General features: G+C 47.9%; 2 protein-coding genes across 4 annotated transcripts in view; one reads left to right on the top strand and one right to left on the bottom strand.

Annotated features, from left to right (window-relative positions):
- KRBA1 (KRAB-A domain containing 1) overlaps positions 1-17,685 on the bottom strand; it is a 56,399-nt gene that overhangs the window by 33,920 nt on the left and 4,794 nt on the right. For all 3 annotated transcript variants that reach the window (XM_083466598.1, XM_083466599.1, XM_083466600.1), the window contains exons 2-5: positions 5,297-5,450; positions 3,263-3,367; positions 1,444-1,533; positions 442-594 (exon numbers count right to left, since the gene is read on the bottom strand). In XM_083466598.1, the coding sequence (XP_083322724.1) occupies positions 442-594; positions 1,444-1,533; positions 3,263-3,367; positions 5,297-5,450 (502 nt within the window). The remainder of the gene's footprint in view (positions 1-441; positions 595-1,443; positions 1,534-3,262; positions 3,368-5,296; positions 5,451-17,685) is intronic.
- Positions 16,397-17,685, top strand: part of LOC310689490 (GTPase IMAP family member 9-like) — a 38,840-nt gene continuing 37,551 nt past the window's right edge. The window contains exon 1 of the mRNA XM_083467272.1: positions 16,397-16,574. The gene's annotated coding sequence lies outside the window, so the exon portion shown is untranslated. The remainder of the gene's footprint in view (positions 16,575-17,685) is intronic.

The following is a 17,685-nucleotide window of genomic DNA, read 5'->3' as shown; positions in this document are numbered from 1 at the left end:
CGAGGTCTCAGAACAAAGGAAGGAAATCAATATGCGTATATGATTAGAACGATGATATGGTTTTATTTGTAGATGTGAGTTTTTGTCGTTTTTGTGTGTTTTCCCGCTTGTGTCCCCCCCCCCCCTTGTTTGTACTGTGTTGTTTTGGATTCAATTTTTGTATTTTTGTTGTAATTTTGCATTGAAAATAAAAAAATTTAAAAAAGAAGGAAAGAAAGTTGCAACTAAACACCAGGAAGAACTTTCTGTCAGTCAGATGGTGGGACAGACTCCCTGGGAAGGTGGCGAACTCTCCTTCCTTGGAGGCTTTTTAGCAGAGGTTGGGTGGCCATCTGTCATGGATGCTTGAGCTGAGATTCCTGCATTGCAGGGGGTTGGGCTAGATGACCTCTGGTGGTCCTTTGCAACTCTACCATTCTAGGAATCCATGAATTCGCTCACCGCTGCTGGTCGGCGCCTCCTTGGCAGGAACCTCAGCTTCCACGGCGTCTGGGGCGAGGTCTCCGGCAGCCTTCGTGTGTCCGTAGAGAAACTCTGGGATTTCCTCCACCAGCTTCATGAGAGCGCAAAGATGGAGGCTGCTGGGATGCTCACCTGTTTGGGAAGCAGAGAGAGAAAAGTATCCGCCTTTTATTTCCACGGACAGGGAAGATGACGTCCTCTTCAATCAGGTACACACAGCTGCGACCGGCCAGCAGCAAATTTCGACGCTGGATCTGAAAACGAGAGCTGCTTTACAATCGAGCTCCATTTATGGGGGTGAAAAAGGGATTTTCCACCAAGCCGGCTGAGATAGGGATCATCTCCCCACACAGCTTGGCTCACTCACACGAGCTGCCTACAACACTAATGTAACCCGTTCTGGGCACCCCAGTTTAAGAAGGATGTTGACAAGCTGGAGAGTGTGCAACCAAGATGATCAAGGCACCCAGAGTGGCTGGGAAAACCCAGCCAGATGCATGGGATATAAATAATAAATTATTATTATTATTATTATTATTATTATTATTATTATTATTATTGCAACCGAGCCATATGAGGAACGGTTGAAGGAGCTGTGTATGTTTAGCCTGGAAAAGAGGAGATATAAGAGGCATCTTCAAATATCTAAGGTCACATGGAAGATGGAGCAAGCATTTTTTCTACCGCAATGGAGGTCAGGACTCGAACTCATGGCTTCAAGTTACAAGAAAGGAAATCCCAACTAAACATATAGAAAAACTGAGGGTAAAAGGGCGTTTGATGGTGGAACGGACTCCCTCAAAAGGCAGTTGACTCTCTTCCACTGGAGGTTTTTAAACATGAGGTGGGGGGCCACCTGTCAGGGGTTCCTCAGCTGCGATTCCTGCATTGCAAGCGGGTTGGACTAGATGACCCCAGGGGTGCCCTTCCCAAGTCCCCGGTTCTGTGATTCCAACACGCCATTCCTCTTCCCACTCTTACCGTCCCGGTTGCTAGCTGGGGTCAGGCACCTCTCTCCCTCCTCACTCAGGTCCTCCAGGTCCCAGGGTCCGTCCAGCTCGGGTGAACCCTCTGAAAAAAGGAACGGTTCCCCGAAAGCAGAAAAGAAAGCCTAAGGGAGACTCCCCCAATCTGGTGGGCTTCATATGTTTTGGACCGCAGTTCCCCCGGTGCCAGTCTGAGAGACCCCTCCATGGAGGTGCAAGTCAGTTCTGTGTCCAGGGCGGCTGTCTGCCAGCTCCATCTGGTACGCAGGATGAGACCCTCCCTGCCCGCAGACTGTCTCGCCAGAGTGGTGCATGCTCTGGTTATCTCCCACTTGGACTACTGCAATGCGCTCTACGTGGGGCTACCTTTGAAGGTGACCCATAAACTGCAACTAATCCACAGTGCAGCAGCTAGACTGTTGACTGGGAGCGGCCGCCAACACCACATAACACTGGTCCTGAAAGACCTACAATGGCTCCCAGTACGTTTCCGAGCACAATTCAAAGGGTTGGTGCTGACCTTGCAAGCCCTAAACGGCCTCAAAGGTCCAGTATACCTGAAGGAGCGTCTCCACCCCCATCGTTTTGCCCGGACACTGAGGTCCAGCGCTGAGGGCCTTCTGGCGGTTCCCTCTCTGCGATAAGCTTACAAGGAACCAGGCAGAGGGCCTTCTCGGTAGTGGCACCCGCCCTGTGGAACGCCCTCCCACCAGATGTCAAAGAGAAAAATAACTACCAAACCTTTAGAAGACATCTGAATGCAGCCCTGTTTAGGGAAGCTTTTAATGTTTGATGTATTACTGTATTTTAATATTTTGGTGGAAGCCGCCCAGAGTGGCTGGGAAAGCCCAGCCAGATGGGCGGGGTATAAATAATACATCATCATCATCATCATCATTATTATTATTACGTCTGTCCTTTCTATGGGGCGGGGGGGGGAGCGAGAAGAGGCTTTAAAAATAATCCTAGCACCATTTTGCTTTTTTAAAAAAGTAATAGAAGAAATCTATAATGAGGGGATATATTTGTAACTCAAGTCTCCCCCGTTGCCACCCGGCTTGGCAAAGAACCCAGCTCTGGCAGGGGCTGGTTCCCAGAAAAAGCTCCACAAAGGGAAACTACCCACAAATCCAGGGTGGACTGAACTAGAGCTAAGACTATGGAACTCGCTGCCACTGGAGGCAGCGATGACCAACATGGATGGCTTTAAAATAGGATCCATGGAGGGGAGGGCTATTGATGGCTGCTAGCAAGGATGTCTCTGTTCTGCCTCCACAGTCAGAGGCAACTTGCTTCTGAATTTCAGTTGCTGGAAACTGCAGGAGGGGAGAGGGCTCTGCGTTCGAATCCTGATTGCTGGTTTCCCACAGGGATCTGGCTGGTTGCTGTAAGAACAGGACGCTGGAGTCTTCCTATGTTCTTATGTTAACCTGCAAACTACGGGGTTTTTCATTATTTGAGGCTGAAACAGACCTTTCTTCGGGGCTTACTTGAGAGTAGGCATTATAGACGCCCTTGGCCATCGGGAAGGGAATAGCTTGTTAATAATAATAATAATAATAATAATAATAATAATAATAATAATTTATTTATACTCTGCCCATCTGGCTGGGTTTCCCCAGCCACTCTGGGCGGCTTCCAACAGAATATTAAAATACAATAGTCTATTAAACATTAAAAGCTTCCCTAGAATGCTATTTTAAGTGACGTACGTTTTTAATCTCTCGCCAAAAAACAGTGGGAAAACAATGTCCCGGCACTATTGAAGGGTTCTGATATTGTTTGTGTTGTATTTTCTTCCATTGGTTTCTTACCACAGGTTCTGTCCTCCCCACCAGCTCCGCCAAGTTTCTGGTCCTCAACATTTCCTTCTGGCTGATTGATGAAGGACGACAGCTCCACCGGAGGAATGGAACGGCCTGTTTGCAAAGCAGAAAGGGGGGGAACTAAGTCTGAAACTGGGAGCTCAAGCCAAGCGACACCCGAGGGTGCCAGTAAGGTTTTCTGGGACCAGGAACAATATATGTCCACTGAGGGCTCCCCGACCCAATCACAAAAGGGGACATTGCAGCGGGTTGGACTAGATGATCGTCGATACCCAATTCCAACTCTACGATTCTACGTTTCCATGACACAGAGTTTTATAAAATCCGCTTGTTTAATCTCACTGTAAACAAGCAGTCCAGTGACAATAAAGTATTTCTATTTTCTATTTCTATATGCTTTGCGTCATTTGCAAATTTCTATCCCGTTTGCAGGCCGAGGGCTCAAAAATAAATACAGTGGTACCTTGGTTCTCAAACGCCTTGGTACTCAAACAACTTGCAACCCAAATACTGCAAACCCGGAAGTGTTCCGGTTTGTGAACTATTTTCGGAAGCCAAACATGCTCCGTTTTGAGTGTTACGCTTCCGATTTGAGTGTCACACTTCTGTTTTGAGTGTTACCTTGAAGTCTGTCTGTTTTTGCTATTTATTTTGCATTTTTGTTTTTGCGGCTCTTTTTTGTGTGTGACTGTGGAATCCAGTTCAGCTACTGATTGATTGTGTGACTGCAGTACATTGTTTATTGCTTTCATTTTATGGATCAACGGTCTCATTACATAGTAAAATTCATGTTAAATTGCTTTTTTTAGGGGTTGTTTTTAAAAGTCTGGAACGGATTAATCCATTTTGCATTACTTTCTATGGAATAGGGCATCTTGGTTTTGGAACGCTTTGGTTTTGGAACAGACTTTTGGAATGGATTAAGTTTTGTTAGCCCCAAAATGGAAAACGAGCGAGGTCCCAACCAAAGAAGAATGGCAACTGAAGCTGATGGAATATGTGCAGCTTGCAGACTTAACATGTAGAATAAGAGAACAAGAAGAATATACATTTAGAGAAGATTGGAAAACATTTATTGACTACAGTGATACCTTGGTTTACAACCATAATCCGTTCCGGAGATCCAGTTGTAAACCAAAACAGGTTGTAACCCAAGGCGCACTTTTGCCAATGGGGCCTCCCCCCCAAAAAATTGGTTGTCATCCAAAAAAAGGGGGGGGGGCTGTTATCCAAAAAAAGGGACACGCACTTACGGGTTTGACGTGGTTGTAACCCAAAACGGTTGTAATCCAAAGCGGTTGCAAACCAAGGTACTGTACCACTGTATATGGGAAATAACTGTGTACAGCTGAAAACACTGGCAGCATTAAGATAAATTCAGCAGTGTAAATAAGTCTGGATGGATGCAATAATGGAATACTGAATGGTTTAGTTTTTGTAAGATATGCAGGGATTTATGATATGTAAAATGAACCATGGAAAGAGAAGAAGGGAAGTCATTGATATCTTAAGAATGTAAAAATGCGTACAGTGGACCCTCCGGATACGAATTAAATTCACTCCGGGGGTCCATCCACAACCCACAAAGTCCGTAGGCAGAGGCACCACTTCTGCACATGGCACAATCGAACGCTTCTGCACATGCACACGGCGCGCAGAGCACTTCTGCACATGCACGGTGAAACCCGGAAGTGTATTGCCACGTTCATAACCCGAAAGTTACGTATCCAGAGTGGTACGTAACTAGAGGGCCAACTGTACTTTAAATTGTAAAACAGAAAATTTAATAAAAATGAGAGAGAGAGAGAGAGAGAGAGAGAGAGAGAGACTGTCCAGCCGGATTGGGACCTCTGTGCCTCTCCCACACAACCAGCCTCAATGGGTGTCATATCCATTATATAATGGTGGCAGCGGGGGGGGGGGTCTGCTTGTCTCTATATCCTGTGGGACACAGGGGCCACCCCAAACAAGGGGGCAGGACGGCCCTTTCTGCAAGGGCGACAGCAGCGCGCCAGGCCTTACCCACGGAAAGAAGCAGCGTGAAATTCTCCAGCATCACTTCCTGGTGCAGATCCTTCTGCCACCCATCCAGCATGGACCACTCCTCGCGGGAGAAGCTGACGGCGACATCCTCAAAGGTCACCTCCTGCCACGGTGCATCAACCGGGATGGAGGTCTGTGGGATAAGCAGCCTCATATAACCAAGATGCGTAAGTCGAATGGATGCATGAGGGGGTTAAAACCATAGAGTAAGGTGTCCTGCCAGGCTCAGCGAATATACCCACTTCCCCTCACCTGGGGAGGAATCAGGTCTTTGCTCCCTCCTCAGTCTCCCAGAGAAGCTCAACCTGGGAAGCGGTTTGAGCTGGTTGCTCCAAGCTCAGACCGCATGGCTCTCACAAGCCACTCTTGAGTCCCTTCACCAACATCCAACAACCGTCAATAGCCCTCTCCTCCATCAATTTATCTAATCCTAAAGCTATCTAGCTCAGTGGCAATCACTGCCTACTGTGGGAGGGAGTTCCACAGTTTAACAATGAAGAAGGACATCCTTTTGTCCGTCCTGACTCTTCCAACTGTCAGCTTCATCAGCTGTCCACGTGTTCCGAGTGCTAGGAGAGAGCAAGAAAAACTTACCATATTTTTTGCTCCATGAGACGCGCATTTTTCTTCCTAAAAAGTAAGGGGAAATGTCTGTGCGCCGTATGGAGCGAATGCTTGGTCCCTGGAGCCCAATTGCCCAGGGGAGAAAAGCAGATCGTGCTTTGGGGGGGGAGGGAAGGGGGTGTTGAAACAAAGCCGCTGATCGTTTGCCGATTGGGGAGAGAGATAAGGGACGCGAGAGATAAAGGAGGCTGCCTTTGAGGGGGGAGGTAAAGACAGCAAACTTGCAAAGGGGGGAAACAGGAAGACTAAAGCAATAAGGAGAGAAATTAGAAGAAAAGGAGGAGCAAAAAACTGCTCCAGCTCAGGAAAAGACACTAAGGCAAACAAGAGGGAAGGGAGTGTTGAAAGGAAACAGCTGATCGGTGGGATCAGGGGACAGATAAGGGACACTATGGATAAAGGAGGTGGGGGGGAGGTAAAAGCACATGGATCCTCAGGATTTTTACATTGGGTCACCCCAAATTTACCCCAGATTCACCATCAGATCACATAGCATGCCCATGGATACAGCCTGCATCAAGGAAATAATGCATCCACTGTTTCCTGGGGCTGCAATGGTGCAAAAATGTGGTTACAAAGCACGGATCCACATGGATCCTCAGGATTTTTGCATTGGGTCACCCCAAACTCACCACCAGAGCACATGTCTGTGGCCACAGCATGGACCACAAAAATCATACATCCACTGTTTCGTTCAGAATATTTTTTCCCTTGTTTTCCTCTTCTAAAAACTAAGTGCGACTTATGGTCAGGTGCACGAAAAATACGGTATCTCTCTGTCCCCACTTGTGAGCCAAGGGATGCTAAATGTATCAGGACGCGCCTCGCCCTTACTCTAAGCCGGTAGCCAGACGACACAGATTCCAACACACCAAGTTGTTAGAAATAAAGCAGGTCCCAGGATTTTGAGTCCTGGGGCCTTTCCCCATAAAACATGAACAAAACTGGTGAAACAGCAAAAGAAATTGATTGATACATACGCCCTTGCAAGGACGAGCGTCCAGTGTAGGCACGCCCAGATTAGTACAGACAAAAACTTACATCCCATGTGCAAGAACATCCCTCCCCTATTCCCCATTGGCTGGGGAGCACCCCTATGTAATTATTTGCTAAGCCAAGCAAAGGAAAAGACCTGGAAAGAAATGTCTATTCTTTATTCTTGAGCCACTGGTAAGTGCCAGCAAGCTCTCTATCTGCTGACGCCTGCTGATTCAACTTTCCTTTTAAAACTACAGCAGAACTTTGGGTTACAGACACTTCAGGTAACAGACTCCGCTAACCCAGAAATATTACCTCAGGTTAAGAACGTTGCTTCAAGATGAGAACAGAAATTGCGGCACACAGTAACAGAGGCCCCATTAGCTAAAGTGGTGCTTCAGGTTAAGAACAGTTTCAGGTTAAGAATGGACCTACGAAACGAATTACTGTATTTTTCGCTCTATAAGATGCACTTTTTCCCTCCTAAAAAGTAAGGGGAACTGTGTGTGCGCTTTATGGAGCGAATGCAGGCTGCGCAGCTATCCCAGAAACCAGAACAGTGAGAGGGATCGCTGTGCAGCACTCCCTCTCGCTGTTCTAGCTTCTGGCTTAGCCCCTCAGTCCCTTCCCCCACCTCCCGGAAAAGCCCCCAAGAGCCGCGCTCCTTTAAAGAGCCGCGTGGAGCGTGTGGGGCTTTTCCCCAAGGAGGGGCTGCCCTTCTCCCTGCTTGGGGAAAAGCCCGCAAGTGCCACGCGGCTCGTGAAAGGGAGCGCTGAGCAGAGCATGGGATGCATACATGCTCTGCTCAGCGCTCCCTTTAAATAATATTTTTTTTCTTGCATTCCCCCTCTAAAAACTAGGTGTGTCTTATGGTCAGGTGCGTCTTTTGGAGCAGAAAATACGGTAGGTACTTAACCCGAGGTACCACTGTATCTGGTATTACAACCAGCCTTGTAGCGCATGGAAGAAGGAAAGTTACATTTTGCCAGAGTCTTGCATCTATGGCAGGGGTCGGTAAGGTTTACTGGGCATGCGCTGGATCAGTCCCATGGAGATCCTCTGTGGCACAGCGCAACTGGCACAGCGCAACACCGGAAATCACATCTGCACATGTCTGCGCCGCCGCAAATCGCTTCTGCGCATGCCCAGACGCCAAAAATCGTGCCTGTGCAGGTGCGGTTTCCAGCGTCTGGGCATGTGTAGAAGCGATTTTCAAAGCCGCAGAAGAGAGTCCCCACACCGCTCTGTGCTGGTTTAGAGCAGTGCGCAGGGACTCGCCAAGCGGGCGGCTCAGTTCAGGAGTGACTTGAGGGCCAGTTAAATGGCCTCCATGGGCTGCTTCCGGCCCATGGGCCTTAGGTTGCTGACCCCTGATCTATGGCCTTCAGCAAGGGAACATTCTGCCCCATAGCAACATTATGCCTTAGAATCTAATAACTGCTGCCTTGTGATTTTTTACTACGTTTTCATTTCCCACAGTCCATGTTTCTTATTTATTCAAGCGATAAAGCCAAACCGCCGGCAGATATGAATGATCCTGCACATCAGTAAACCATACAATAGAAGCATTCTGGTTCGCATTTACCTCACAGTTTGCAATCCTTCTACTCAGATTCAACTTTTTCTGAGACCCTTTGCTTTTAAGGAAAAAGCGACATTTCCCTTTCTGACAACTTCTACCGTGTCGCCCCCTTGAATTGGACGTCGCATGGCTAGTCCTGTGTAATCGTGGAGCTTTTTGGCCCGCGGCTTATTCCTAGTCCCCTTCCTTCATCTGAAGGTCCCAGTTTGGGATACAACATTAAAACGCAATATTAAAACAACTGTTATAAGGATTTTAAGGTTTACATATAAAAAATAAATGTTCATAAATGTACCAAGCAAGCACATAATAAACGTATAAACCACATGTCTGAACCCCACAGAAAAAAGTCCTGAAACCATTTTGCCTCTCCCAAATGACTTCAAATATTTCTCTGCAAGGTCAAACGACATAGGAATCTCCCCATTGTCTCTTTGCTCACAAATCCTGTCTCAAGGGCACAGTTAAGATATGAATAGGGTGAGCCTGTAGCCTGTGACCTCAATTCAGGAACGGAGTAGTTATCATAACAAAAGAGTGGCCAGGATGCCCAGGTAATCCAAGCAGGTAACTTGGCAGACAGGATAAAAACAATGCACTCAGATTTCTGTTGTAGACCGCCCCTTCTCTGATGTACGTATGATGTATGAAGGGGTAGTCTTGGGCTTCAGGGTGGGCAGTTCAAAAGTCTATGTAAGGGCTTGTGCGCATGGTTCGGGGTTCTCTTCCTGCCTCCTGCGTGTGAGGGGGGGCACCCTGTTGCAACAGCTTTAATAAAGATCAGGCTTACTAGCTGCTTTGCTTCTCAATATTCTCTGGTTTGCCTTTGTTATTTTCTCCTACCTATAGAGAGCCTAAAAAAGGACTCTATATGGGCTATTGGGTACCCCATAAGGGAAAAGGAGCCATTTTTTCTTATAACACAACCTATGCAGGTGGCGCTGTGGGTTAAACCACAAAGCCTGGGGCTTGCCGATCAGAAGGTTGGCAGTTCGAATCCCCGCAACGGGGTGAGCTCCTGTTGCTCAGTCCCTGCTCCTGCCAACCTAGAAGTTCAAAAGCATGTCAAAGTGCCAGTAGATAAATAGGTACCACTCCGGCGGGAAGGTAAACGACGTTTCCATGCGCTGCTCTGGTTTCGCCAGAAGCGGCTTAGTCATGCTGGTCACATGACCCAGAAAAACTGTCTGCGGACAAACGTCAGCTTCCTCAGCCAGTAAAGCGAGATTAGCGTTGCAACCCCAGAGTCATCTGTGACTGGACTTTATGGTTGGGGGTCCTTTACCCTTACCTTTTACAACGGTAAAAACGAGCCGGGTCCTAAAAACACACACCTCAGGCACCAGAACCCAGATTGTAGAGGTGTGTCTCAGTATCCTATGGAAGCAGTGCAAGGAAGGTGGCAGGTATACCTATTTCAGGTGGGAGTTCCACAGTTTAGGGGCCGCCACAGAGAAGGCCCTGCCCTGGCGGATGCCCCACTGTGAGCCTCTGAGGGAGGAGAGATTACCGAGAGGCAGCACCCAAGAGGGTCTGTAAAGGAAGGAGGATTCTGGAGGACAATGCCCGTTTGCTTCAGGGAATGAAGCCCACCAGAGCGTTCCATTCTCTCTCAGTTCCATAACTGCCACCTTGGGGAAAGCATCATTTAAATGGTTCCACAGCAGTTGGCAAAGGCAAAGGAGGCCGGAATGTTTTGCCACGTGAATCAAATCTCTCTTTTATTTTTTAAATTCTCTCTCTTTTTAAAGAAATTTATTTATTTAGTTTTTCAAATTAAAATTTTACAATCACAAACATACAACATAAAAAAAAGTTTCCAAAGAATCTCCTGGACTTCTTTCCTCCCCTTTGTAGGTCCTAATATTTGTAGGTCCTAATATTTCCTCCTGCATCTTTTCTCCTGCATCTTTTATGATAATCCAAATTTTTTACATCTCCGTTATATCCAAATTTTATATCCAAATTTTTTACATCTCCGTTATATCCAAAATTCCCCATGAAACTACAAGCGTTATTCTGAAGGGACAGAATACCCAAATCCTGTCTGTGAAATCACCCCAGGCCTCAAAACTGTCCAGAATTCCTTTTGTCTTCTAAAAATCCAAAACAGCTTTTCTCTGCTCTCCTCTGCTCTATCACAAGATGCTGTGGCAAAAGGCAAAATGTTACTTTTAAAGGCTAATGAATAGACTCTGTCATTGCCAAGAATACTCAGGCCTGAGAAACGAATCTTGGGACATGTTGAACCGTTCTCATTCCCCTTTCCTAGGAAGGGTGCCAAGAGTCCACAATAGTCCCAAGACAGCTTTCTGTTCATGCTCAGAGGAACTCGAGGCAGGACTCCTGGGAAAAGCAGGAGAAAGGAGGAGAAAGGAGGAGGGAACTGGAAAGGGGTAGATATGCTTGTGCACATGATTGTGAACTCGTGCATGCTTTTTGTGACTTATCACACTTGCTCCTTCTACCAGTTCATGGATGGTAGAAATAAAAAGCCTTTTCTCCGAAACTATTCCTTGAGTGCCTGTTGACTCCCACTTCCCTTTCCCAGGAGCAATATTTTTCCCACCCGAGGGCAAAGCCTCATAAGGCTACAATTCAAAGACGATCCAAAGCAACTGTTTAAGGATGAACAAGGATGAAGAGATAACACCCCAAGACGAGAAGATAGTAACAATTGGAATATATGCACCGAATGAAATAAAATGTGAATCAAATCTCGATGCAATGATGGGGTTGGGCTTGATAACCTTTGGTGGGTCCCTTCCAAGGCAGCTCTGAATTTTCTTTTTCGAATGATGGACTGACTGTGATCGGTTACTAGTTAAACACCTGGCTAGTTCAGAGGACAACCTCGAACTCGGTTCAGAGCTTTGAGAACTTAAAGAAGAAAAGTCACTTGATCCAGGAACAGTCCACCTCTATTTTGGCCTATTCCTGCCTCTTTTTCTTAAGGGTTACATGGACCATTCATAACGTGGGGATATTCTTCACAGCCGTGAGCAGGGCAGGGGAAGCGAAAACAGGCGACAACAACCAACTACAACCTTGTTCACTGCTCCTGCTCAGGCGGCGCAGAAAAAGCATTTTGCTTCCCAAAATTCATTTTGATCATGCAGATCAGGATACTGTATGCAGAATACGGTAACCCAGAGCTTTCCAAACTGTGTATCGCAACGCAGTGCAGTGGTTTCCAGCCCGTATGCCGTGGCACCCTGGGGTGCCATGAAAGATGGTCAGGGGTGCTGTGAGCAACCCTGCCCTCTGCCCCCCTTTCCTTCCCTCCATCCTGAGATGCCCTCTTGTGTCTCTGCCTCCCAAAGGCTTGCGTGGCTGTTTGTGGCAGCAGCCCTGGCTACAAACTCCCCAGGTGAATGGGGCCTCTGGGGCTGGACAGGGGTGCTTCTCAGACCCCTGTGGGGCAGTGTGAGGAGGCACCTCTCTATGGGGCACAGGGGCAGCTCAGAGACCAGGGGCGGCAGCAGCGGCTGCCCGGAGGACTCCCAAGGAGAGGGGAGAAGAGGCTGAGGGCACACCCCGCAAGGGAGGGTGTTTGAAAAAGGGTGAGGGGCTGCCAGCTCTGCAGGCAAGGGGTGGCATGACTGGGCTCCTGAGCCCCACAGGGGGGCCACAGAAAGAATGTAGTTTGTCAAGTGAACCATGGACCCCAAAAGGTTGAAAACCTCTGAATTAGTGATTCGGTTTGTTACGCCAACACTCCTCCCAGGGATGGAAAGGGGCTAGTTTAACCTCTGGTTTCCTAGTGAAACTGAATTGAAATTGAAATACTTTATTGTCGCTTGTACAACTTGTATGCAGTGAGATTACACGAGCACCCCCCTCCCCACTCAGCTCTCTTAGTCTTAATTCCCCTCGTTTACTGAAAGTCAGTTGCCCTGTTGTTATCTTTTCATTCAGCGGCCTAACAGCCCACGGATAGAAGCTGTTCTTTACCCTGTTGGCGCGACTAATCCTGCTTCTATATCTTCTGCCCGAGGGCAGGAGATCAAGAAAGAGCCTTGAATGACTGTGCCACAAAATGATGCATGTCTAAAAAGTGTGTCACCAACGTGAAAAGTTTGGAAAGCTCTGCAGTAACTGATAGAATCCCACAGGATGCAGTATTAGTGTGTGAAAACAGACAAGATCCTCAGGTGGAGATGTCCGGCGCCATCCTGGCACCTTCACTTGGTCGCAGGTGGCCAATAGGCATGTGCAAAATGCGCCTGGCGCCTGGCTAATTTTGAACACTGCTCCTGCATAGATTAACCATGCGCTGAGTGGGACCTTCTTTCACCAGTCCTGAATCTCCCTGCCTTCAGCTTCACGGGTGTCCACAAGTCACGAGAGAGGAACTTTTTCACCGTGTCATTCTGTAAACTTCTATCATGTCACCTGAATGAGCGCCCCAAATGCCAGAGCGAGGCGACGAGATCCGAGCAGACGGGTTCTGCCTCCCTGGCGTGATTAGAGAAGGCAACCTGTTATCAATCGAAATAGCAAATGTGTCCGCAAGGATGGAAGACGGTCGTTGGCAGGCCAATTCTTCCGCGGGCGGCTCTATCCCCTCATCATCCCTTCTGACAGGTTTTCAAAGCTGCCAGACCCCATCAGAAGCTCCCCTGCAGGAAAGAATCGCTGGCCCAGAGGCTCCGCAGTCCAGGAATTAAGCCAACGGTTGGGAACTTGGGGGGGGGGGGCGCGAAGGCGTTTCACCACCACCTCCCTTCCTGCCACCTGCATTGCCCGCAGGAACTGGCAGAGCTTTGCCAGGTAAAAGACCACCTGTTGGAAATGCCAGCCCTTTCAACAGAGCACCCATCCTTTGAGTGGCAAAGACAGGGGCATCTGGAGGGGCCAGGAGGGACACAAATTCATCTAATTGATATCTTGACAATTGGTTATGGTTCCCCAATTGTCTCGGTTCTCCTTTTTAAACGGTCTGCAAAGCTTCACCCCAATGTTAGATCCTTTAACAGGGGTCCATAGATCCTGGCAGGGCTTGGTAGACACAGGAAGAGCCTGCCGGGTCAGGAGAATGGCCCATTTAGTCTAGCATCCTTTTCCTGGGTCCAGACGCACATAGGAAACCTGCAAGCAAGATTTCACCACAAGAGCAGCTCTCCCCTCCCGGGGTTTCCATAAACTGGTGTTCAGAAGCATCGCCGCCTCTGACGATGGAAGCAGAGCAGAGCCAGTGTGGCCAGCAGCCTTTGACAGCCCTCTCTTCCATGCAGTGTTTGAAATTAGCCAGGCGCGTTTTGCTACCGGCACAGGTGTTTATCAGCTCCACCTGGTACGCAGGATGAGACCCTCCCTGCCTGCGGACTGTCTTGCCAGAGTGGTGCATGCTCTGGTTATCTCCCGCTTGGACTACTGCAATGTGCTCTACGTGGGGCTATCTTTGAAGGTGACTCAGAAACTACAACTAATCCAGAATGCGGCAGCTAGACTGGTGACTGGGGGCGGCCGCCGAGACCATATAACACTGGTCCTGAAAGACCTACATTGGCTCCCAGTACGTTTCCGAGCACAATTCAAAGGGTTGGTGCTGACCTTTAAAGCCCTAAACGGCCTCAAAGGTCCAGTATACCTGATGGAGCATCTCCACCCCCATTGTTCTGCCTGGACACTGAGGTCCAGCTCCAAGGGCCTTCTGGCGGTTCCCTTGCTGTGAGAAGCCAAGTTACAGGGAACCAGTCAGAGGGCCTTCTCGGTGGTGGCGCCCGTCCTGTGGAACACCCTTCCATCAGATGTCAAAGAGAAAAATAACTACCAAACTTTTAGAAGCCACCTGAAGGCAGCCCTCTTTAGGGAAGCTTTTAATGTTTAATAGGTTATTGTATTTTAGTGTTCTGTTGGAAGCCGCCCAGAGTGGCTGGGGAAACCCAGCCAGATGGGCGGGGTATAAATAATAAATTACAGTGGTACCTCGGGTTAAGTACTTAATTCGTTCCGGAGGTCCGTTCTTAACCTGAAACTGTTCTTAACCTGAAGCACCACTTTAACTAATGGGGCCTCGCGCCTCCGGAGCACAATTTCTGTTCTCATCCTGAAGCAAAGTTCTTAACCCGAGGTACTATTTCTGGGTTAGCGGAGTCTATAACCTGAAGTGTATGTAACCTGAAGTGTATGTAACCCGAGGTACCACTGTATTGTTATTATATTATATCACGTGGAGATTTCTGGGCGCCAAGCTGGCGAGAACAGTTTAAAAACCTCGGCCTTTGTCCATAGTTAATTCTGTTTCCATTTCCTCTGTGTGTGTTTCTCCTTGCAAACTGGGACAAGTGAACTGTTGCAAGAGCAAGCGGGAGTCAAGCAGTGTAGTTGAGATTGTAGAACTGTAGCCTTGGAAGGGACCCCGAGGGTCATTTAGTCCAACCCCCTGGCAAACGAGACGTTCCGTTGTGGCGACTGCAACCTAGATTCAAGCTGGCATTTGGTGCCTGGCTTATATACCTCAGTTTCTAACACTGCCTCCTTGAATTTGTCTAATCCGTTTTTTAAGCCATCCATCTTGTTGGCCATCCCAGTTTCCTGTGGGAGGGAGTTCCACAGTTTAACTATGCGCTGCCTGAAGACGGACTTCCTTTTATGTCCTGAATCTTCCAATATTCAGCTTCTATGTGATGCCCATGCAGTCTAGTGTTAGGAGAGAGGGAGGAAGATTTTCCCCGTTTCACTTTCTCCATGCCATACAGAATTCTACAAATTTCTGGACTCTATGGAACTTGCCGAACTGACTGTGAGACTCCGAGACCAGAGAGAAGAGACGGTGGAAGAAGATTGGAAGAAGTTTAAAGAATATTTGAAAACAAATATGTTAATATTTAAATCTTAGAATAGCTTTGGAAGTGGATATAGGCTGCAGGGTTAGAAGTAGAAGATAGTGTATTTTAAAATAGTATTACTTGTAAGGGATAAAATGTGAAGATCATTATGGTAAAAGTATGTGTGATTTTTAAAAAATGGTTAAAAATTATGATATATGTAAACTGCTAAAGATGAGGTAAAATGAAAATCAGATGGGGGGACCTAACAATGTTTAGAAAAATAAGGATAAGATAAGCATTTGTTTGCATTGTTTGTTTTTCTGTTTGTGTTGTTTATTTGTGTTATAAAATGAATTTTAAAAATTGAGGGGGGGAAAGAATTCTACAAATTTCTTTCGTGTTGCCTCTTACCCATCGTTTCTCCAAACGGAAAAGCCTCAGATGCCGAAACCTTTCCTCACAGGACAGTCCCCTCCATCCCCTCCATCGTTTTGGTACCAGCCTGCGAGACGGGCAACGCACCGCGATAGCCATGCGCTTCTTAAGACAGCTGCTGCTTGTTTACCATTGCATGCGCCCCCTTCTACAAAAATAATAACAGTACCCCAATTCCACCTTGGAGCCTCTGCCAGCCGGGAGTTTGCGCTGCAGCCTAGCGACTGCTTCGTGATGCCTGCTGACGTCTCCTTGCCGAGCTCATTTCCCGTCTCCCTGGGGACGGCACACGCCTGATTTGAGGGCTGACGCATCCTGGCACACCATAAGTAGCATTCTCAGTTCTGAGGAGTCACTTTGTCAAGGTCTTAATTCCAGGAACCTCTTTGGCTCGGCTCCCGGTGCCCTCCTCGCCTAAGGGTGGCACCTAACGCGCGAAGATCAGCCAAGGAACTGCGTGTTTTGATTGCAAGGGGCACAGAATGACAGACTTTTCTCTCTCACCTGTGGATCTCAGAAAACCGGGGAGAAATCTGCCCCAAAGGTCCTACGCCCACTTCTTTGGGGGAAGCGGAGGTCAAGGGGTGAGGGAAGAGGAGAAATGTCTAGCAGCCGGGTGAGCTGTCCGCCACTTTGAAATAATTCAGCAGTGTAATAAATGGAAATCTGCCGTTATTCCCTTCTGGGGGACACAAGAGCCCTTATAGAGTCCTTTGCAGGTTCTCCATCGGTCGGAGAAAATAACAGAGGCCAACCAGAGAATATTGAGAAGCAAAGCAGCTAGTAAGCCTGATCTTTATTGAACTGTTGCAACAGGGTGCTCCCCTCACACGCAGGAGAAGGAGGAGGACCTTGAACAAAGGTGTGTCCGCCCTTATATAGACATTTTAAATTGCCCGCCCTGGAGTTCAAGACCGCTCCCAGACACATCAGGGAAGGGCGGTCTACAACAGAAATCTGAGTGCGTTGTTTACCTCCTGTCTGGCGGGTTAACTGTTAATGCTCACTTGATTGGATGCCCTGGGGAGCCTGGCCAGTCTTTTGTAATGTTAAATGATTAGTTCCTTGGCCAGGTCACAGGCTCACACCCTCTTCATATCTTAAATGTGCCCTTAAGACAGGATTTGTGAGGAAAGAGACAATGGGGGGGTTTCCCACTTTGACCCTGCGGAGAAATAATTGAGGTCAATTTGTTCAGGACTTCCACAGAGCCCAACGGTGACACACAGGGTACTTCTTCCTCCCCATTTTATCCTCACAACAACCCTCTGAGGTAGACTAGGCCGACAGTGAGTGACTGGCCCAAGGCTTCATGGCTGAGTGGGGAATTCGAACCCTGCTCTCCCAGGCCCTAGTCCAACACTCTGCCCACTGCACCGCACTGTCACCTAATTTAACCATTCCAAACCACTCCAACTCTGAAAAGATCTGCTACAGGCAGCAAGTGATCTCCACAGAAACCTGAGCAGATCTTTCGCTAGCCGTTTCTCGCAAATCAGGAACGGTTACCAGGTGGGGCAGAAATAGTTTGCATCAGTCATCAGCTGGCAATCTTGAGCCCGGCTAGTCAAAAAGCTGGCCCTTTCGTACACAAACACACCGAAGCAAAGTTTCCCCCACCTGTCGCTCCCCCTTTTTAAGAAGCGATTGTTTTAACAAGGGTAATAAGTTGCTGGGGCAGCACAAAAGTATCCCCTTAAATTCCCGAGAAATTGTGGCTCTGTAATGCCCATTTTAAAGCAACCTTGGAAAAGCTCCAGAATTCAGGTTTTGCAAAGAAGCCAAATGTCCATCACACAAGAACGACAAGGAAAAACTAGCCTCTCTCTTGGTGGGATTCTTGCAATCGGAGACACATATCTTGCACAACCCAACTATGGGAACTGCGGAGAGCCAGACAACAAAGGAATCAACCGTCCCTGGGGTGAAAGGCTGGAGTTCACTGAGAGGCGACCTGCCTTATACTCATCAAC

Source organism: Podarcis liolepis (assembly GCF_965112155.1).
Source record: "Podarcis liolepis genome assembly, chromosome: 12".
In the NCBI taxonomy this organism is placed as follows: Eukaryota; Metazoa; Chordata; class Lepidosauria; order Squamata; family Lacertidae; genus Podarcis; species Podarcis liolepis.
Note: the sequence above shows the minus strand (reverse complement) of the source record. Positions and strands in the feature narration are given on the sequence as shown.